The 23,937-nt window shown below is 30.1% G+C and overlaps 2 protein-coding genes across 2 annotated transcripts; one reads left to right on the top strand and one right to left on the bottom strand.

Moving 5' to 3' along the window:
- On the top strand, positions 1–10,485 carry LOC114167540 (very-long-chain aldehyde decarbonylase CER1-like). Its single transcript, XM_028052643.2, has 9 exons — positions 1–94; positions 2,794–3,014; positions 3,827–4,059; positions 6,735–6,954; positions 7,524–7,899; positions 8,612–8,920; positions 9,041–9,145; positions 9,708–9,881; positions 10,013–10,485. Exons 1-9 carry the CDS (start codon positions 35–37, stop codon positions 10,217–10,219), a joined length of 1,905 nt encoding a protein of 634 aa, XP_027908444.2. The 5' UTR covers positions 1–34; the 3' UTR covers positions 10,220–10,485.
- Positions 10,486–11,826: 1,341 nt separating this feature from the next.
- On the bottom strand, positions 11,827–23,335 carry LOC114167023 (immunoglobulin). The gene is made up of 13 exons (XM_028051929.2): positions 22,714–23,335; positions 21,877–21,954; positions 20,512–20,669; positions 18,735–18,798; positions 17,952–18,019; positions 14,799–15,057; positions 14,505–14,615; positions 14,241–14,347; positions 14,112–14,165; positions 13,923–14,006; positions 13,036–13,199; positions 12,689–12,844; positions 11,827–12,362 (listed from the first exon to the last, which is right to left on the bottom strand). Exons 1-12 carry the CDS (start codon positions 23,012–23,014, stop codon positions 12,691–12,693), a joined length of 1,602 nt encoding a protein of 533 aa, XP_027907730.2. The 5' UTR covers positions 23,015–23,335; the 3' UTR covers positions 11,827–12,362; positions 12,689–12,690.
- Positions 23,336–23,937: the final 602 nt, after the last annotated feature.

Genomic DNA, 23,937 nt, shown 5'->3' with positions numbered 1-23,937 from the left:
AACAAAAACATCATACTTTCTGTTTCCAACAACTATGGCTTCAACACCTGGAATCCTCTCAAACTGGCCATGGAAACCTCTTGGAACATTCAAGGTTATTATAATATTCTCTGTCTTTTCCTTAATCACTTTTTTGTTTGTTTTAGATTCTCTATTAGATTTTCTTTTCTATTTTTCATGATATACTAATTACTACTGATTTTAATATTTTAAAATATATTTAAAATATCAAACACAGTATTTTTAATCTGACAAAAAAAAATTAGTATTCTTTTCTTACCACCATAAAATAGTAATATACATGGAAACAATATTAGGATGCTCCGATCCTCACAAAAACTAAATTTTTCTACAACAGATAATTAATTGCAAGGTAAAGTATTCATGTATAATTTTTTTTTTTCATATTTAATAGTGTGTTTATCCTAATTTTTGTCTAATTTTTTCAATGCGGTTTCTTGATTTTTTTTATATTCTTTTTTATTAAAAATTATCATAATAATATTTTATATTAGATTGATGTTGATAGAAAGAGATAGAAAACAATAACTTGATAATATAAATAACCTGTAAAATCAAAATGACTGAACTTATTATAATGTCAAATATTATTTATCTTGTTATGTTGTTATCTCTAAATTAGTACTAATTTATTTAACAGAAAGATTATCATTAACTCTTTTAAGAACTACAAAAAATTTGAGAGAATATGTTGAATAATATTGACAAAATGTAAAACATAAAAAAACTATCAAACTTAACTTTTTATCAACAATAAAAGTTAAATCAGTAAATAATCACTTAGATTACTTCAATCCTTTTACATTAAAATTATATATATAATATAAATCACATATTTCTTATTTTACAGTTCATATTATTTTTATTTCTTCAAAAAAATAATTATCAAATAAAAAAACAAAAGGTACCCATATATAATAATCAAAAACAAATTATTATAGATATTCTAGACTAATAATTTTAGAATGAATTCATGAATATTTCGTATAATAATAATCCATGTAAACATTTCGTATAATAAAAACTTCATCGATGCGAATCACCCAAACCCTTATTTATTTTAATCCAAAAAGTTTGTTTTCTATCTGTCTATGTATTTCCAAAATTGATGTATTTTTTTTATATGCTACACACAATATAAAGAAACCCACTTAATACGTTTTATAGCTAAAAATCATCTTTATTATTTTTCTTTGTCTTCAACTTTAGTTCCTTTATTTGGTAATTTTCATGGTCTCTTATTTGACAACTTGCAATAAGGGGAAAGTGGGTGTCAACATCTAGATTTAAATATAACATTGATAACACAAGTATTTATGTCATGGAAAATAATAATTTGACAAAGTTTGATTTAATAAACTTTGAGAAATAATCATTTTTGGTAAAAATGGGAGTTAAAATATTATTTTTTTAAAAAAATTCTAAAATTGTATTACTTTATTTTTGTAATTTCTATAAAAAATAAAAAATTATTTTATTTAATAACTTTGTCAACTTTGTAAAAAATTTATTTGTCAAAAGTTTCATTTCCCTTGTGTTATAGGTATGATTTCTCGTATTTTTTTTTATGGATTTCTATATTTCAATGAATTTTTACCAATATAACCTACCTACATTCCAAAGCAATAGTATTTTTTAGTTTTTTATTTTATTTTTTTCCTCAAAATAATATTCTTTGTATATATAGGTTTTAAGTTATTTTTCTAATCGTAGTTATCTAAAGGGCAATATTATTTTCTTCTATTAAATACCTCGTAACGCTTTTAAAATTAGAATTAGGTATAAAAAAATGCATACTATCTTTAAAAATTTAAATATAATTTTAATTTATTTTTTAATGTTAACATTTTTGTTCACTTCCTACTCATGATATAGAATCTTGAATCCCATTGAATATATCACAAACATGAGATCTTATATAATTTTTTAAATCCTAGGCTCTATATTTAAACCTGTAATAATGAAATCAAGTACCATTTGAACCAACTTATTAAATAAGGTACTTTCAATAAATAATATAATTTATCAAAATGTAAAAAGTAAACTATTCAAACTTGACTATGGAACGAAGTAACTTTCTTTCTTCACCTCCATAAGTTTTTTTTATTTTCACTTTCATCAAGAAATTTTTATCCTTTTAGAATTGTTTAATAAAAAAAATAAAAGATAACTTTTTTCGATTATACAATTTAAAAGTAAAAATTAAATTCAAAAGTTATTTAGTTTTCGAACTATAAACTGGAAGTAATTTTTTACTCAAGAAGCGTGCAACTCAGAAATTCTTTTAAGAGAAAAAATAATTTCTGAATTACACAATCCTAAAATCAAAAAAGTAATTTTTAGATTGTCCAATTAAAAATAGACAAAATGAAAAATGATTTTATATGGAGATGCTGAAGAAATATGGGAAGTGCAGGAAGAAACTACCTTGAGCCAAAATTACATTCTCCAAAATACAGAACTCGAATTAAAAAGTAAAATAAATAAAAAAAACAATTTTTTGATTAGAAGTTGATGTGTATGGTTGAAAGTCCTACATCGACTAAGGGATAAGGCTAATTCACATTATATAACTGGATGCAATCCTTACCTTACAAGCCGATTTTGTGGATTGAGTTAGGTTTAAAAACTCATTTCTAATGTACTATCAGAGTAAGTTAGAGTTTATCCTAGTAAACTTTCTTGAATATTATGTTCCATTTGATATTGGACAACTAACAGACCACCCACTAATTTCTTGTCAGGCTTCTAACATATATAATAATTTTGCAGTACCTGCTATTGGCTCCTTTTGTGATTAGAAGTTGGTATATGTTGGTGAAGGATGAGAGTGAAAGGGACATAACAGCCTTTCTGATACTACCATTCTTGTTGTGGCGTATGCTTCATAATCAAATATGGATCACTCTCTCTCGCCATCGAAATGCCAAAGGCAATGCCAGAATTCTTCACAAAGGAATTGAATTTGATCAAGTTGACAGAGAAACCAATTGGTTAGTTTCTTCCATCAAATACAATCTTCTATTAGTTTCCAATACGAGCTTTTGCATCCAATTATATACCGTAAAATTAACTTATCTGGTTAATCTGGTATCTAACGGTCCAGTAATAGATGATAAAATAGGTCTAACAAACAACAAATTTTATTAGGATATGTTGTATCATGACTTTAATACTATCTTAAGAGATAAACTTTGAACTTAACTTAATCCTTCAATCCTATAAAATTGGTTTGTAAGATGAGGTTTATACTCGTTTATATATCATAAATTTATTTTTTAGGTTAAATATGTTTTTGGTCCCTTAACTTGCAGTGAATTTTGAAATTAATCTATTTAAAAAATTTGGACCAATTTAGTCCTTCATCTTTCAAAACACATGGATTTAGTCTTCTTAATCAAATTTTGTTAAATTTATTTGATATTTCAAGTGCGATTCATAATAGTATTTAACTTAATATTAAAGCAAAAATATGTCAAACAATATAAACACCTCAAATACAATCTTGAAATGCTATGAAACATCAAATAAACCTACTAAAATTTGATTAAAAGGACTAAATCCACGCATTTCGAAAGATGAATGACTAAATTGGTTCAAAATTTCGAAACGAACTAATTTCAAAATTCACTGAAAATTAAGGGACTAAAAATATATTTAACTCTTATTTTTTTCTCTAGTTGACCAGAGATCTTTTAACACTAAACTACCTTCATTAGAATAGGTTTTTACCTCACTTTTGAGATTGTAAAGATTTTTTTCTTCTTTTAAGATGATGTTTTACATTTTGTGTTTTGTGTTACAGGGATGACCAAATTTTGTTCAATGGGTTACTGTACTACTTGGCAAACTGTACACTCTCTGGTGCATCACGTCTTCCATTATGGAGAACAGATGGAGTGATTATGGCAATGGTGCTTCATGCAGGACCTGTTGAGTTTCTTTATTATTGGTTGCACAGAGCACTTCATCATCATTTTCTGTATTCCAGATACCATTCTCACCACCACTCTTCCATTGTCACAGAACCTATAACTTGTGAGTCACACTTTCTTCTTTTTCATGCTTTGCTTCATCATGAATGTGTTTCCGGAGACGGATTTTGGCCGATAACTTTTTAGAAACCAAAATAATACAATAAAAAATCTTAAATTCTTCGATAATTGAATCACACTTAAAATTTTTAGTTATTCATTCTTCAGTACAAATACAAAAAAAATTCTATCACTCGTCTTATTTCGCAATTTTGCTTTTGATAATCTTTATATTGTAAATAATGATCTTTTTGTTTAGATGTAGGATGTGAAATAGTTAAAATAAGACGAATTAGAGATCAATCAAGTAAAATGTTCTTAACTTGCCTGCTTTTGTCAAAGATTTCATAATTCAAGAATGGTTGATAAATTCTTTAAATCTAGATGGTTAGGAGTCTCAACAATAAAATATTGGAGTTGAAATTTTAAAGTAATCATCTATTGGTCAATACACCTATTTTCTTTCTTTTTTTAAATAAGTTTAAGATTAAAAACTAATTCATCATGATCTAATAAAAATTTAAGATGTAAGTATTAAAAGAAAAATATATGATAATCAAGCAACAATTAAAAACCGATTATGAAAAAACATATAATACATTATTTTTTCTTTTATATTCATACTAAATGAACATACAAAAGGTTCATGAAATAAAAAATAATACTAACTATTAAAGAAATATTTAAGTATCAAATAAGACTAGAGAGAATTATCTTTTTTATTTTTTTAAGAATGGAAGAGAAAAAAAAATAAAAATTTGTGTCTAGCTTCCATCTTTTCTTTAGAAAACATGTGAGAATATGAAATAAATACAATTCGTGAAAAACTCAAAAAATAATGAAAATATCTTAATAAATAATTTTATTATTTATTGTATTTGATTTTATGTTGTGTTTTATAAAAGAAATAAATCAGACCTAATTTATTTTTGATTAAATTACTCTTTTGATCCTTCTATTTGTGAAGTAATGTCAATTTGGTACTCAAGTTTTTTTTGTCCTTACCATTAGTTTGACCATACGGTGTTAAAGTCAATACCATGTGTCAATTTCTGGTTTTTTTAAGTTTTTTTTTTTAATTTGTTTATTTTTTACACGTGTCACTTCACAATTGTACCACGTGTCAAAATTGTTCAATTTGGTCTCTATATTTGTTTTTAGTTTCAATTTAGTCTCAATTTTTGTAAAAATGAAGCAATATTGTCTCTCCTTAAATTGACACTCAATTTACTTTTTAATAAATCTTATGGTGATATTCTTACTAAAGTTAACGTTTTTATTAAATATTTCTAGAAATATTTTAAATTAAATTTAAATTCTGTACAAAACATTAAACTTTGGTTTTGTTTTGAACTTAAAATTTAGTTCATAAACTTATGTGTGACAAGTTATTTGATTTTTAGTCTTCACTAAATTTGTATAATATGGTAAACTTGATGTCTTTTCATATGATGACAAGATTGTTAATTGTTGAAATTAAGTTTGAGATTTAACTTTGTTTAATAATAAAACTAAAAAAAGAATTGTTTAAAAATATTTATACAAATATTTTATAAAAATGTCAATTTTAGTAATAATATCACCATAAGATTTATCTAAAGAGTAAATTGAATGTCAATTTATCACCATAATAATATTGCTTCATTTTTACAAAAATTGAAACTAAAAACAAATATAGAGACCAAATTGAATAATTTTGACACGTGACACAACTGTAAAGTGACGTGTGAAAAATAAAATAAAAATTAAAAAAAATAAAAAAATTCAACAAAATCAGAAATTGACACGTAGCGTTGATTTTATCGCCGTTTGGTCAAAATTAACAATAAGAACCAAATTGAATCATTTAAAAAAAAAAATGAGGACCAATTCGAACTATTTGACAAATACAATGACCAAAAGAATAATTTAACTTTTATCTTTTATCAATTTTAAATATACACTACATATAATTTAAAAATTAAAAAAATTGAAAATTTCTAAAAAATATATACATATAATTTTAATTTTTTTTAAAAAAATTGGGGACCATGACCTCGTACAGTCCCTTATATAATTCACATTTGCCTCTTCATTCTCCCACTAACATTTAGAAGGTCTAATCTACTTTCCGTGAATTTAAAAGGAAAGGGACAGAAACTTCCTTAACTAATATCATACTACCAACTTATAATTGTCCGTAAAAAAATAATATGTCTCATATTTCTCACTCAGATTGATTTCTCTCAACTTATAATATTTTAACTAACGTTGACACTCAAAATTTAATTTATCATCTGAAATATTTTACCCACAGAGACATCTTATTTGAGTGTTTTTCCTTTTATCAGCAATAACTAATAATAAAATTTTAAAAATATGAGATAATAAGAATATCATGGATAGAAAATTTATAATTCAGATCACATTCCTAACACTTGAGTGTTACATTTCAAAAAAAAAAAAATCTATTTGCCTCTATATTATAGCTCCTACACCCTAAAAGGGAGTCTACATTGATCTTCATTTCTCTTATACATCTTTCTCTTTGTTACTTAAAATTTTGACTATGGAAAAACTTGCAAGTATTATCAACTGAGGGTTAAATTTAAACTGTAGAATAGAAATGAAATAATTTACATTATTAATGTTTATGTAACTTTTTTTTCTTGATCTCATCTTTGTGTTCTCTTGTTGCAGCTGTGATTCATCCATTTGCTGAACACGTATCATATTTCGTTCTGTTTGCAATTCCACTGTTAACCCCAGTCTTCACTGACACAGTGTCTTTGATCACCGTATTTGGATACGTGACTTACATTGATTTTATGAATAATATGGGTCATTGCAACTTTGAGATTGTTCCCAAGTGGCTCTTTCTCATCTTCCCCCCTCTCAAGTACTTTATGTACACCCCATCGTAAGTATTTACTTTTAGGATTAAATATGTTTTTGGTCAAATAAATTTTGAATTAGTCCATTTTGAAATTTTTGATCAATTTAGTCTTTTATCTTTTAAAATATGTAGATTTAGTCCTTTTAATCAAATTTTGTTAGGGTTATTTCATGTTTCGTACGCATGTCAGGATTATATTTGAGTTATTTATACTGTTTAACACATTTTTGCTTTAATGTTAAGTCAAATACACGCATTTAAAATGTCAAATAAACTTAACAAAATTTGATTAAAATGACTAAATTCACGTATTTCGAAAGATGAAGCATTAAATTGGTCCAAAATTTTGAAATGTACTAATTCCAATATTCACTCAAAGTTAAGGGACCAAAAACATATTTAACCCTTACTTTTATAATTGAACCAATTTTTATCATTCATTATATTTGTTCTCAAATAAGGAAACCGATTTATCTATTCTTTATCAACAATAAAAGAAATAACTGTGAATATGGGGTAAGAAATCACAATTGAAATTCTATACTTAAAAATTCTATGTAACTAAATGTACTTATTTTGTTTATATCTAACAGGTTTCACTCCTTGCACCATACTCAATTTAGGACAAATTACTCTCTCTTTATGCCATTTTATGACTACATCTATGGCACCATAGACAAAAGTTCTGATCAATTACATGATTCAGCATTGAAACGACAAGAAGAAACCCCAGATGTTGTGCACTTAACACACCTCACAACACCAAAATCGATCTATCATCTAAGACTTGGATTTTCTTCCTTAGCCTCCAAACCCTACACACCCAAATGGTACCTTTTCTTCATGTGGCCTCTCACAGCTTTCTCAATGATCTTCACATGGATATATGGTCGAACATTCATTGTCGAGGAAAATCGTTTTCACAAACTCAAGTTGCAAACTTGGGCAATACCCAAGTACAATTTTCAGGTAAAATATGTTACAATTTTTCTAAGTCAAGGAAAAATTTACTTTTTTTCGAACGATCTTTTCTTCCCTTCCCTTCTTTCTAACCACTAGACTACTTTGTTACTCTTTGAATACCTTATTACTCTTTGAATTTTTCTTTATGTACAATAGACAACTTTTTCATTTTGAATAAGTGTGAAACTTTTAATTCATATTTGAATTCCGAATAATATGTCAGGATTTACATATATTGGAACTTTTTTTACGGAAAACAGCATAGACGTAAATGTTACTATTTTTGAAATATGAGTTGTTTTTGGAAGTTTTTACGAGATACACCAGAGAGATTTATTATGAAAAATGATATTTTGACTACTAAATTTTGACAACTTTCTCTTACAACATGATGTGTCATCTTTTAATTGATTTTTGAATATTGAGGATGAGAAAAAAGAAAAATAGAAAACCACTTAAAAGATAACACCAAAGGTTATAAAAGAAAATTGTCAAAATTTAGTAGTTAAAAAATTATTTTCCATTTATTATATCATATGTATGAGTTGTTTATATAAAAAAGAGTGGCACTGTCTTCATATATTACAACTTTATTATTTCTACTGAATATAAAACTTTTGACTCAATTAGATTTATGATGATATAAATACTTAATATCATTATATTTTGTAGTAATGTGTAAAATAACACTTTATATGACTATGCAATTTCTTTGTAGTACTCATTGCAATCACAAAAGTTGAGTATCAACAAAATGATAGAGAAAGCAATATTAGATGCAGACAAAAATGGTGTAAAAGTGGTGAGCCTAGGTCTTATGAATCAAGGGGAGGAGCTTAACATCTATGGAGGATTATATGTTAGCAAACATCCTAAGCTAAAAGTTAAGGTTGTTGATGGAAGCAGTCTTGTAGTTGCTGTTGTTCTTAACAGTGTTCCTAAAGGAACAACACAAGTATTACTCAGGGGCAAACTCACCAAGGTTGCTTGCACTCTTGCTTTCAAATTGTGTCACCAAGGAATCAAGGTTCACATTTTTAATTAATTGCATACATTTAATTTCTTTATACACATGTGTATTATTTTAATTTATTTAACTATAAACTCTCTTTATTTTGATCTCACATGCATGATTACTATATTTCAGGTTGCTACAATGCATCAGGATGATTATGTGAAGCTAAAGAATTTGTTCAATAGCTCTGCAACTAATTTGTCTAATTTGATCTTTGAGAAAAGCTGCACCCAGAAGGTATTGATGTAAACGAAAATTTCCTAGTTCATATATTCTAAAATTTGATCCGTCTACTACATATAAGGTTTAATTAGGCAGATGATACCCACTTTCATTTAGATGTATCAGTTTGATATCCCTTTTTAAAAAGGTATCAATTGAGTCCTAACTTTTTAAAATATACCTCAATTAGGTCATTTTCAACAAAAAATTGTTAACACCGGTATTGATATTTAAAATGACTTACAAAATTAGGTATTGATATTTATATCAAAATTTAGTGGTAAAAGTCATGAATTAAGTTAACGGTTTTAGTAATTTTTGTTTGAAAGAGACATGTTAAAGACACTTTTTCAAAAGTTAAGATTAGATTGACACATTTTTAAAAGTGGGTACCAAACTGACACATCTGAACAAAAGTGAGTACCATCGACTAATTAAACCAACATATAAAATATAAAGTACATATAATAACTTTCACCCTATTTCACTTGTGCAAAGTTAATTAATATAGTCGTGATAAGTTGTAGTGAAAAATAAAATTTTCTTTAGTCTCTCATCTTTCTTTTTATTTATATAGATTTGGTTAGTTGGAGATGAATTGACTGAAAAGGAACAATTGCATGCACCCAAAGGAACATTGTTTATTCCATACTCACAATTCCCACCAAAGAAATATCGAAAGGATTGCTCCTACCATTGCACCCCAGCAATGCTGATTCCTAGTTGCGTTGAAAATGTCCATTCTTGTGAGGTTTGTTCACATAATATTTTCAATCTTCAAATGATTAATTCAATCGTGTTATTCAGTTTGTACATGGAGGGTTCAATGTTTTGGTTAGAATCTCAAATGATAAAATTTCAAACACCTTGCGTATATTGCAGGATTGGTTACCAAGGAGGGTAATGAGTGCATGGCGCATAGCTGGAATAGTACATTCTTTAGAAACATGGAATGAACATGAGTGCCACTACACAATGCAAAACATAGATAAAGTTTGGCATTCAACACTTCATCATGGGTTTCAACCTCTTGCTGTATCTGGTTGTGATCATACCAGTACTAATACACCGAATTTCATGAGAACTTAGGATAAATGATCTTCTAGAAAATCCTCGTGTTGTACCTCTTGTTCTATCAATGCTATCTTATCTATAAAAACATTCACACGCTTGTGTCCATCAAAGAATTAGCTCGGTGTGAAAAAATTAAATAATTAAAGTGTTTGGCACTATACTTGCCTTAGTTCTTCGAAATATATTAGTTATGGTTATCATTTGCTTAAACAAGCAAATTAATGTATGTATCTACATGTATCAATAGAAATTTAGCATGTTTACATGCTACCTTTCTTCTATATGCAATTAAATATTTCTTTAAAGCAATGAATGTCAAAAGAAAATTTTCACTCTACATCATCGTTATAATAGGAATATTGCTAGAATTTTATGTGAGTTTGGTCTCACATTAAATAAAAATGAGATTGAAAAATAATATATAAAAAAGAAAACTCACATATTTATTATCTTAATGTTTTGAAATGGAAATTATGGTATAAACTTCTTATATGAAATGTTATGATTCATTAATATGAAATCTCCCTAACATTTCTCTTAAAGAAAAAAAAAATCCAACGAATTGATGGTATAAACATGAAACAAACACATCAGTGATGTAGTGCAAAAATAATGTGAATTAAATTTAAATATTATTGAAAAGGTTAAGCTTATATAATCCAATTATACAGTATGAAAAATAGATTTTGAGTTTCGCTTCTTGAGTTTCTCAGTGAGCTGATGCTTGAAATTTACCTTTTTTATTTATTTATAACTTTTTTTATTTACTATCTTGAATTAAATGGTTTCAACAACCAAAATTAATTAACTTTGAAATAATTTTTGATTCTATGAAATCTTTAAATTTTTCACACTATTCCGATCATCATTAAATCTTTTACATTTTTTTCATAAATCATCATCATCAAAATTTTTTATTGAAGATGTCCATCTTCTTTTGTCAATAAAATTTACTTTTATAATTATAAGAATAATAATTTTATTATTTTTTGTTTCTATAAAAAAAAGTGAACACATGACATGTTTTACTTTATAATTAAAAGACTTCACTTTCCTTATTTTTCTTTAATTTGCTTCTTGCTTACAAAAATTTGTAAGGAAAATATTGAAAGCTTTTACTTTTTCTTTTCATTTTTTCAACAAATTTTAGAAAACCATATATTAAAAGTAAAATAACTTTTTGATAATCAAATGATGAAAACAGAAAATAGAAACCCAAGAACAAATGCAAGAACAGTTCATTCTAGTCGGTGATAAAGCTTACAGCATCAGAATTCAAATTCTCATGCTACTTTAAATTTTCAATCATAATTCCCCACCCTGTTTGTTTGTATTTGCAAATGGAAAAAAGAAAAACACGTAAAGTAAAATAAAATAATATATATATATATATATATATATATATATATATATATATATATATATATATATCCACATAAAAGTGTGAAACAATACATTAAAAATCACAAAGTGATTATAACTTTTACATAATAATAAATCATGTCAAACATTTTACAATATTTACATATATTTATATTATATATAAACATTATATTAGTATTTACATTTTTAATTAATATAACAAATCAATTATAAATATATTAAAATAATAAATAAGAAAATTATTGAGTAATATTGATTACATTAACATCACAAAAACAAATACAAATACAAAAGATATAAAAATAAAAAATAAGTGTACAAAGCAAACTTAACATTATTCATCCAACAAGTCTAAGAGAATGAAACCATCATTATCTAAGGCACCAACTTATACTCTTCTATCCTAACTAATGATTCAGTAACCACAACAAAACAATGATTCATACAATCTACTAAAACCCCTTTTGAGTTATAAAAGATAAAACCAAATCAATTAACTGGATTAACTATGGGACATAAATCACCTGGCACTAAAGGCAAATATGAAAAAAACATGAAATGAGAAGAAATACTATACTCAAAAGACCTCTGCCACATTTCAGTTAAACCAATCACGACAAATTGCTGGAATTCTGGTATGCTACAAATGATCATTCTGACATTTCACTGGCTGTTATTTTGTGAAAATTTTGTACATTTAAAGAATTGAAGCTTGAGGCGTATTATAAAAGGCTACAATGGTCGGTTACCATATTTCAGCTTCATCTTAATTTAACTGCACAAAACAGATCAATATCAGACACATTTCTGAGTATGAGTATATATCAAGCTTAATGACAATCAAGTGATAACCAAATAAAAGAAAAAAAAAAAAAAAGTATACATAATGGATTTTAATGGATTGGAGAATAGAGACTCAAGTATACATACATGATGTAAGGAATTATGTTAACAAATCGCAAGAGATAATGCAAAAGAGGAAAACCAAATAATAATCTGAGCTACTCCTATGTATTGATATGACATTTTCATATGCAATACTGATTAACATATACAGTTAATGGAGCTAGTTCAAGGTAAATCAGAGATTCATAGTAGTACCTTCAATTGTGTACCCACATAGGATCCAAAGAGAAAAGTTTTTCGCTTCTTGTAGCAGAAGCAGAAGCAGGAGCTCTTGGTGGTGGAGCATGTACACTAATTGGGAGAACCCATTCCGTTTTCTCCCTTGTCTCGACCAAAAGAGGATGATCATACCTGTGGTTCAAAAAACCCATGGATAGAGTCTAAGGATGAAAAAATTGTAAAAATAAAAATAAACTATGAGCAAACAATAGGTGGGTTATGAATTGAAAAATAAGTAGGGTGGAGCAAAAGATGGCATAGTGTGGACTATAGAATGAATTGGAGTTGTGAAAATGAGAGTTAGTGAAGGATGGAAGTCATACTTTTTCCAATCTACACGCTTTGGAGTTGTGAAAAATTCAAAGCGGAGAACCCACTGCACAGAAACATGTTGAGTTGAGAAGGACATTGGGCCATCCATGGGGATAGAAAAGAGAAAGCTTGTCTGCAATAAATCTGCTACAACCTCATGATGATCGCTCTGAACCTAGAAGTATAGTTGAGAACCACAATTATCAGAAGCCAGTAATATATTAGAATACATGTATGCTCATCAATTTTCTCTAGTTTGATAAAGATCCATTCTTTTTCTAGAGTAAAATCTAGACTGACACTATACAAGCAAGTCTTTCAAAAAGTCAATCAGAGATTGACCCCTTGAATAATCATGCATATGGTTAATCAAAAGGCACCACTAAACAAGTCTACATCATTATTTCTGAATAACACATTGTAGTTTTCAGTGACAATGGACTTCTAATGATTACATCAAATGGTGCATAGCATAGCGTGGCTATATTGAAACTCCGCACTTGATATATAAAAAAGTATATGATTAAATATGGCAATGCTTTAAGTGTAATTTGTGCCCACAAAGTCCGAGAAAACATATAGAAAAACTTCACCAGCTACAAAGTAGCAAAGCTATAGGTAGCAAAAGATATGTGGCAACAAGAACCAAAAGACGTCGGTGTAGCATATATGAGTTTTGAGATGGATGAAAAGTCATACAAGAACGATATAATCAAGACAAGTACCAGGGAAAAAGTAAAAATAAATAAAATCAAAGGCAGCCAGATGAAAAGAGGTAGATTGGAGCTAAAGAAAACTTTAGCTTAATATAAATAGATTTAGTGGATAGTCTTTATGCATTGCAATTGAAACCAATCAATATTCAGAAGCTTCAGTAGTGAGTCTAAGTAACAAATACCCTTGTGATTGTAGGAGAATTCCTTCTAGAAGGATGGACAAATCGCCGATTTATGGTTTCTGAAGTTTCAAGCGTTATTGATATCTGAAAATAATAATTATGATAGTAAATTCAGTTCCAGTGAAACAACCACAAAAAAACCATCTGTTAACTACAAGTTTAATCTCAACAGACGACAAGGGCAGTCACCTCAAGGCATCTCCTAGCTCCTTCTTCGTGAAAGAAAGTGAGAGTGCCACCTATCTGTAACAAGAAAGTTGTTGGTAAATATAGAACTCCTATATACGCCATGTATCAACTCTACTTCATAATACTTACCACATCACTGAAGTAATAAGTTGAGTCCGAATTTTTAGGATAAAATTTAAGCAAAACTTGATCATCAAGTCGGATATTATAAGACCTTCCTCTAATAAAGCCTTCTCCTGCAGAAAATGACTGCAAAAAATTAGTTTACATGGAACGGGAATTTTTTTTTTTAAAAAAAAAATGAAGTACAATATTCATTGTGTCCAAAGCACATAAAATCATTTTAGAAGCATAGAAAATGCATCAATTCATATGATAAAGATTATACAGCACCAGCTTCAGCTGAAGAGGATGCTCCCACATCTTCTCCGGAAAAATTCTTTTGCGGCTTCTGTTGCTCATTTGGAGACACAACGGCAAATAACTTTTGGCTTGACAAGACATCTGTTTTATAAATGAATTAGCATAGCAAGTATTTAAGTCCAAAGCAAAACTAAAAGATAACTCGTATCATTCAGAAACTAATAAACCAATACAGCTTTATACTGTTTCAGAAATAAATTTCCATCATAAAAAATGAGCAGTTTCACGCATAAAGACATTCTGCTATAAGTTTAATTTGCTCACCAGAACCAGAATCAGATAATACTTCAGCAACAGACAGCCGAGGTAGTGCCATATTTGAAGATAAACTTGTTCGGAAACCTTCTACAGTAGAAGCATCCCTGGTCAATGATCTTGCAGAAGAAGATCGCAGTGACAATGAACTTCCAAAGCCTCTATATAGGCTCTCCTTCATGGGGTTATAAGAAGAAACAGATGAGATGTCATCTCTTGAGCTGTCATAGCCCTCCTCTACTCCATCATAAATATCATTTGCTCTAACCTGTAAAGAAATTATTCCATTTTATCTAGAGTACAAGAAAAAGAACAGCATAAAATAAGTGAAATGCCAAAAGTTAGCTTTATGTGCAGCCAGAAATGAGATAAAAAATTCCGCGAAAAGAATTTGAAATAAAGTTTTATATTGTTTCATTAGTAACCAGATAATAAGCACCAAGCACTCAGGGAACCCACCCCTTAAAAGCTAGTTGTTGAAGAGAACCAAACACTTAAATACCCATTGAAAATCCCACACCACTTGATAAGAGGCTAAGGAACATCATAATACCCGAGTCTCTATCATAGCACCACCACCACTGAGAGTCAACATTCCGCACACTTCACTAGGTAATACTTCACTCAATTTCCTAATGATTAGAACCACCCTCCACCTATCAAAAAACCCTTCGTAAGCCTTCCCAAGACACCAACAGCTAGCTCTAATACGAACTAGAAAACCCACCTTTACAAGTTAGCGATTAAGGACTTAAGAGAGGAGAACAAAACATTTAAATATTCTATTGAGCATCTCAGACTACTTGATGTGGGACTTTAGCATCCGATAGTACCCAAGTCTCCATCAGTCCCCATATCCATGTCAATGTAGTTGGCGTGCTTCATAGGATTCTAACCTAGCTATGAGTAAGCGATTGTTGAAAGGATTAGTGAGAAAAAAGGTCGTGGAGGATGGTACCACTCTTGTACCTTGAGAAGAGAGAAATCGAGAAGGAATATAATTAATGTGTAGTATTCTTGTGTATAATGAAGAACAGATACAATAATAAGAAGAGATACAATAATAAGGAACAAAATCAATATCTAATGATGGAAAATATTTGGCAAGATATTTCCCTATCAAATGATGTTATAGTTGTCTATTTAGTGTAGTCAAATCATAACAACATACCAACTCATATCTCTAACACTCCCCTTCAAGCTGGAACATATGTATCATGAGACATGCTTGTTACAACAAGACCACTTGAGAGACTTAGTAAGTATGTCAGTCAGTTGGTTGCCAAAGCTAACAAAGTAAATAATGACAGCTAGTAGATATTTTCCACGCATAACTTTTTGTCTGTCAGAGTGACAATTAATCTTCAATATGTTTAGACCTTTCCAATCATATCTTTAACACTCTTCCTCAAGTTTGAACATATCTATCACTACTCAAGCTTTTTAAATATAGTAAGAGGGCACTATGGTAAACAATACTCGTCAAAAAATCATCAACCGTAAGCAGTATTCATCAGAAAAACATCGATGATAAATAACATTAGACAAAAAATGTCAAAAGTAAACATTACTCACCAGAAAACACTTAAGCAGTACACAGATGCCAGGAAACCTCAAAGCAAACAATATATCCCAAAAAAATCTGTCATCGGTAAACAATATTTGCCAGAAAAACATTGGCAGTAAACAGCGCTAGCCAAAATTTAATTGGCGGTGAACTATGATAGGAACTGTGAACAATGTGTCATCTTCAATGAACAATGGTTTCCCTATAACAGTATTTCTCAGCAAAGTCCTGCCCCCCCCCAAAAAAAAATGTTTTTTAGTCTGACCATTTTAATTTTACTCTAGGTTATCATTATTTGTTCCTCCTGTTGGTCCTCCACAACAACCTCTGTTATCCCCTGATGCTAATCACCCTTTTCATGATCATCATCCTTCCTGTGTCACCCACTCATCCTCTTCTCCTTCTAGACCAGTTAATATTCACCCCATGCAAACCAGGTCCAAATCTGGCCTACATAATCCAATCTTCATCCTTCATTGTTTCTAGCTCACAGTGAACCAAAAGGAATCAAACAGGCTCTCATTGATCCAAATTGGATGTCAGCCATGCAGCATGAGTACTCTGCACTCATGAAGAATCACACATGGGATTTAGTTCTTCTCCCTTCTGATCAAGAAGCCACTGGCTGTAAATGAGTTTTTCGCATAAGAGAATGCAGATGGGTCATTCAATAAATAAAAAGGCCATCTTGTGGCTAAGGGGTTTCATCATGCTCCTAGATTTGAATTTCATGACACATCTGCAGACATCAATCCCACTATTTTCATTCTAGTGTATGTGGATGATATCATCACTACTGGCCGTTCATCATCCCTCACAACACAAAGCAAGCACACTCGTGATCTTCACAAAAACCAACTTGGTTGAAGCTCATTGTTTCTTCTCCTGTGGCTTCTTCCTGCAAATTATCTAAAACAGGTGGGCATTTATTTTCAAACCCTACGCCCTACAGATCTGTAGTTTGTGCTCTGCAGTATGTTACTCTTACCAGACCTGAATTAGCTTTGTTGCAGTCAACAAAGTTAGCCAAATCATGGCAACATCTCTTGATACTTACTGGGTGGCAGGCAAGAGAATTCTATGGTACCTTAAAGGAACTATCTTTCATGGTCTATCATATTCTAGCCTTGGATCAATGGATAGATTTGCTGACAAAGCCTCTTTCTACAACCACATTTGTTTTGCTCAAAGACAAACTCAATGTGACAGAAATATCTCATGCACGTCCACCTTGAGTTTGAGGGGGGCTATTAAGATATATTAAAATAAAAGAATATAAAAGATATTCTTTTCTCTCTCTGTATCTTTCTGTTACATTTTTCCCTCTTCAGTTTGTTATTTCAGATGTCTCTTTTGGTGAATCTGTTTTGGGTTTTTTGGTCTTTTTGCTTACAAGTGTAGCTACTATAAATGCTCCCTTTTTATTCAGATTTATACATAATAGAAATGATAAAATATCACATCAGTTTCTCTTTTCTCTAAGAATAATTAAAACCAAATACAGGCATTCTTAAAATAATAGATGGCAATCGAATATAGGCTAAAACACAGATAAGTTTAGTTTACCCAATTAAAAAATATCACCAATAGCATACCCAATCAGCATCTCCATCCATCTCTTTCCAAAATATATCCAGTTGTACAGTAGTTAAGGGAACAATATCTGAAAATGTATAAACACATGGATATATTACTTGTAATGTTCCACAAAAATTAAGATGACTTAAACTAAACTACATGAAATAAAAATGTATAGTTGCAAAAAAAAAAAAACAAGAAAAAAAAACAAGAAACTTAACAGTGATATATGCAATAAACTTTCATAAACAAGTAAAATCAACCAATGATATCTGGTTCAACCAAGGTTTGCTTACCAGACTTCTCATCCATTTTATGCTGCAAATTGAAGGGTTGAATTTGAAAAATGGTAATAATGTCATGCTGCCATGGACTCAGACTAAAGAGTACGACAACTTGATACAAAACATGTTTATAATTTCAAAGGTCTCACACATGATAGCTAGCTTCTTAGGTCATCATGTAAACATGACAAAATACTTGGCAACAATTACAGAACCTAAGGCTAAAAGGCAGAAAACTATATTTAACATCAGGAAAATTAAATCTGCCAAATATATATCTACAGCATAAACATATTTGTTCAACATCAGCATTCAAAATTTAAAAGAAAAGGTAATTTTTCAAACAGATAGCAATTTTACTTTGTACGAAAAGAACATCTTCACATACTCCATTATAAATAAATTAAAACTGTATACAAACAGAAAATCTATGCAGGCCTCTATAGAATAAGTCAAACTATTAAAACAGGGTCACAACAGGCCCAGAAGAGACAGCAAGTTAACAACCAAACTAACCATCATCAATTGGAAAGCCACCACTCTTTTGGTTTATCCATATTTGTAACGGAATACGACCTTCCTGTACAAATCAAAGTTGACACACTTGAAAATCTAAATAATGCAAACCAATACATTTTAAAAGATTGGAATAAAAATCTCCAAAACATAGAAGTATCCACAAACATTAAAGCAGGATAGAAGTGGGATGTATGAGAGCTTAAAACTAAAGAATTATCTAAAATTAAAGACATGGTCATCATTACTAATCAAAAGTGATACCTAAACACAATCATCATTGAAAAGGAAGATGGTGTAGTAAAGGAAAAAACAGTGTATGTTAGTTAGCACTCATGCTGGAAAATAACTACACAAACAAAAAGGAAAAAATATGAAACACAAGGAATACCCCTAGCAATTACAATAGTACAAAAGTAGGATCCCACAACTCTATGAAAGTGCTCTTAAACCACTGCTTCACCACCTAAAACAATCTTTCCTACTCTTTACCTCCTACCAGCCTTCTTACTCCCAATAAAGCAGCAGCAAAAAATGAGCATACATTCTCTGGACAATTGTTGCATTCAGCATGTGCCTTGAGATGATATATACTGCCTTGGAATTCCTTAAAAAGATAGGAAACCATGCATGTCAACCTCGAAGTTTAGCTACCCTTTCTTCAATTTTTAGCCCCCAATATGATACAAAAGGGTGTTTAAATTAAAAAATAAAAATAAAACAATAGGCATAGCACAATTTTACAGCATGACAAACAAAAACAAAGATATATTATGTAGGAGTCCCACATTAAGAAGATGAATTACATGATGCTGTACTTAAACCTAGAGGCTCTCTCACCTAATGGACTAATCTTTTTGGGTTGGTTTCTCCTCTTGCCCTAAAGTCCTTACAATTGCTACTTTCACCGAAAGCTGGGTCACAAAAAGGCTACCCATAAGTTGGGTTAAGGTACACATTGAATATTGATAGGTGAGTGAAGCCATCAAAGAGAAAAGGGCTACGATCAGTTTAGTGTCCATGGCGTAAAGCTGTTATAGATGTCAGTCCTTAAAGAGGGGTTGACAGTAGTAGGGGTCTCACATTGAGTACGATGAACTATTTGAACCTTGAGGTTCTCCCACCTAATAAAGTAGACTTTTGAGTTGGACTCTCCTCATGTTTAACTCCAAACATATTACCATTATAGCTTGCCATAAATAAAAACACAAGAATCCTACAAGATTATGGAGTTAGGTGAAGGCACAGGAATAGTCTTTTATATTTTATCTCTAATGGGTTTCCTTCACAACTCATGCAACAGCCCTTTGGACTTGAGGCACAGATAACGCAGAGGTCTACCAACCTCGTGCTATAATTCAACATTTTGGTAGAACAGGACAACATCAAGTAAACTCTGGATCACCTAACTAATTTAAAAAATAAAAGGGGAAAATTTTAGGACATACTTTTAAGAAGCTACTTCTTTTAGCTTTTGAGAAAAGTACTAAAACAGCTATTGTTGACACCTTTATTTCAAAAGCTTACTACTTATTAAGTCCTTAAACATATTTGTAAGCACTTCAAAGAGAAAAAAAAAAAAAAAAAAAAAAGAGGGTTTAAACAAACAGGCTGTTGGTCACGTGGTCTCTAAAACTGTGTCATCAACCAACTCTCCCAGAAGTTTTATTTGCTAGGTAAGAGATCATTTGGTTTAACATCTCCAAAAACAGAGCATGAAATAACATGAAGTAAACACTTTTCAGTATAAAGCAGAGCAAGTCATTGCAAAACCAACCAAATCAGTGACATCATTATTGGACTCCGCATGAGATTGCCCATTTTCAAATATTATCCACCCTCCAGTTATGGAACTTTTAACATAGTACAAATAGCGAATGTTTGAACCCTTGTAAGATGGTGGAATAATGCTAGGCAGCTGCGTCCGCACCACGTCTGCAATTAACACTCCACATAATCAGCCTTAAATCAAAATATATAAGAAATCAGTACTAAAGCATGCAACGTTCAAATTAGTAATCCAAAAGAATGTATACTAGATACCAGAAAATATATATATATATATATATATATATATATATATATGTTATTTTGTTTTCTTTTAGAGAATAAACGAGAATGAACATTTTAAAACCCACACCAAAACTGACGATTTATTATTTAACTCTATAATTAATAGTACTGGATCAAATTGCTCACTCGTCCAATTTTAACTCATCTTGATATCACTTTCTGCGATGCATGAATGGCTAACATCTTTACTAACTCTTTCTTTGATGGTTTTATTAAAGGACATGGGTTCTCCTTTGTTCCCTCTTGCTCTATTCACATCATTTATTAGAAGATGCTAAGTTGCTAACAATATGAGCAAGACCTCACCCAAATAAGATTGAGATCATTTCATTAATGAAATTTGTTCCAAAATAGCCCAAGACCAAAGAGTCCCGCCAATTGTCTTTTTTATTTTATCAGGTCACAAACCCATACTCACATATTTCAGTTCACACATCCCAGGTCCTACCTTCAACAAATCTACAACGTACTTTATTTTGGTAAAATTCAAACTTTAAAAATTCTAGTCCATTATTGTGAATCAAAGCAAATATAAACAAACTTAAAACAGCATCAGCCCTCAAAATCAAAAGTCACAACTCCAGCAAACAAATATAGCTCAAAGAAAACCTATGGAATCTGAACAAGTACCAATCAACACATATTTAAGGCATGAAAGTTTTGTGGGAAAATAGCATCAGATATTGTTCTATACTTTAACCCAATAAAACCAACTTCTCAGTTGAAAACAGGCAAAGGAGAGTAGTTTTGAACACGTCAACAATAAGTGATCACAAATTTTGGTCTAATTATGATAATAAAAATTAAAGGATAAACCAACAGACTAGAGGCTATCTCTAACAAAAGGTGAAGCAGAATATTTCCAGTGTTGTATTATTAGATGCCCCAAGAAAATCAATATGGAACAGTTTTACAATGTCTAAAATGCCCAATGGAGAATATCCATTTAAGCACACTCACTAAAATAAAAATAATAAGAATTTGAGTATCAAAATTCCACATGCATAACCAGAGTATAAAGAAAACATATAAGAACTAACAAACATGAAGAGAGTCCATATTAGCATACAGGATTTGGTCGCGCCAGCATTAACAATGTGGTTTGCAACTAGGACCGGTGTTGAGAACTCCAGAAAAACATGCTCACCTGAAATAATAATAATAATAATAACAATAACAATAAAAAAATATCAATGCTATTATATAACTCGTGTAGCGCCATAGCATTATAACATGGCACTTTCCAATAACTCCACCAAGGGCATCTTGTGAAGGGAGCCATAGGCCAAATGGCGTTTATATTGCAGAATTTCCACCATATTCCTCCATCCACCATTGATAACCTTGATATTATTACTACTGCTACTAATATTAATAAAAGGGTAAAAGATGTTATTGGTCCGCTCAAATATCTCAAAATTCGATTTTAATTCCCATAAAGATTTAATTGACGTTTTAATATCTACACATTTTGGTCTCCTCTAGAAGTGGTAGTAATATACTCCACTATCAGTTAAAGTTTATTGAAAACTATAAAACCCAGAGTGACTGATAGTAGTTAAATAACTAGTGTGCAGACCCACAAAAAAAATTGTATTTGTTAATAAATTTCAGTCAATAATACAGATTATGATCAAAAGGGTGTGTTATGTGTTGCTAGCATTTATCTTAAAAGAAAACCACGTCACTTCAAGTAAGGATTAAAACAAGTATAAAATTTTTACAGGGAGTAGAGAGAGTAACCTGAATTTCAAGATATTTTGGTAGAACAAAACTTATTTTACCATCATAATAACAATGATACAGTAGAAACTATAAATTTTCATCTGGTAGTTAACAAATTAAACAAAACAGCAACTAAAAGAACTAAAACTCCAATTTGAGTGTTGTTGCTGTAACAACATACCTCTCCTATGTCTTGTGCCAGACATAGGCTTCTGCGTGGCGAACCACTGAGTGTCCAATTTCTCGATGCCCCTGATCTCAAAACTGAGTCTTTCCATCAGAAACGAGCACCCATTTGCGGGATTGGAGATCTGGATGGTCACAACGACAGGATCACCGGGCCTGTAAACCTGCCTATCGGTTTCGAGCTTCAGTGTGGGGGAGACAACGGGCGCGAGTTCCTCGCCCTTCGATGTCGAACTGGCGTTGTCCACCGCGCGAGAATCTCCGCCTCCAAAAAGTGAGAACCTCCCAGAAAACATTGCTGTTTTTTGGGTCCAAGGTGTTTGGTTTTTTGCCTGTGAGAGCGATTCGGGTGAGAGAAAGAGCAATGGGGTTTTTCCAAGGAGGGGAAAGAGAATTGAAACGGAAAATTGGGGTTGTGAGAGAGAATTCGGAGGAATGCGGAAGAAGGATATCACCGGCGATGATCAGAGCAGTGTGTTGAGGTTTTCACACGGGATCTGACCTGAGTCACAGGGAAATCCACTATCCACTATTAGCTGAATATTCAATGTCTAAGAAATTCAAAATTAAATTTCTTCTTATTACTACACACTCAACATTCGGCATTTTGTGTTTTTGCAGATTTTGCATTCTCTTGTTACTACACACTCAACATTGGGAATTTTGTGTTTTGCAATTTGTATTTACATCATCTTATTTTAATAAACTAAAATTTAATGTTTAAACTTAATTCTAAAATTAGATATATCCAGTAATAATATTATTATTATTAGTGAAAACACTTCTGCTATGATTATAAAAAAATAAAAAATTAATTATTCTAATTATTGCTAAATAAAAATGTTATTAAATTCATAAAAAATATTTTCTTAAAAAGTAATTATAAAAAATGAAATGATTTATATTAATAAGAGTAGAAAAAAACAATTACTAAGTAATTACAAAAGTAATCTCTTTTATATATAATTATAGACTATTATTTATTTTTCATGTGATTTTATTTATTTAGTTATAATAACATATAATCTATATCAATATATATTTCATGCAATATGTAATAGATATTAATATTTCATATATTAGGTTTGTTTTATCACTATGATATAAATATGATTAAACACTTTTATTGCTAACATTACAAAATATATGTATATAGTTAAGTAGGATAAAAAGTGGTAGTTTCTCTTTTTATTATTATTATTATTATTATTATTATTAT

The sequence above is a fragment of the Vigna unguiculata genome, chromosome 10, assembly GCF_037176805.1.
Source record: "Vigna unguiculata cultivar grain cowpea cultivar isolate G323 ecotype 2 chromosome 10, ASM3717680v1, whole genome shotgun sequence".
NCBI classification, from domain to species: Eukaryota; Viridiplantae; Streptophyta; class Magnoliopsida; order Fabales; family Fabaceae; genus Vigna; species Vigna unguiculata.
Note: the sequence above shows the minus strand (reverse complement) of the source record. Positions and strands in the feature narration are given on the sequence as shown.

Excerpts from the sequence above, each read along its gene's own strand:
- LOC114167540 (XM_028052643.2), top strand. The coding sequence starts at position 35 with ATGGCTTCAACACCTGGAATCCTCTCAAACTGGCCATGGAAACCTCTT. Across the intron at positions 95-2,793 it reads AACCTCTTGGAACATTCAAG|TACCTGCTATTGGCTCCTTT; the intron begins GTTATTATAATA and ends ATAATTTTGCAG. Across the intron at positions 7,900-8,611 it reads TACCCAAGTACAATTTTCAG|TACTCATTGCAATCACAAAA; the intron begins GTAAAATATGTT and ends ATTTCTTTGTAG.
- LOC114167023 (XM_028051929.2), bottom strand. The coding sequence starts at position 23,014 with ATGTTTTCTGGGAGGTTCTCACTTTTTGGAGGCGGAGATTCTCGCGCG. Across the intron at positions 14,166-14,240 it reads CTTATTACTTCAGTGATGTG|ATAGGTGGCACTCTCACTTT; the intron begins GTAAGTATTATG and ends TTCTTGTTACAG. Across the intron at positions 13,200-13,922 it reads ATTCTCCTACAATCACAAGG|GTTCAGAGCGATCATCATGA; the intron begins GTATTTGTTACT and ends CTATACTTCTAG.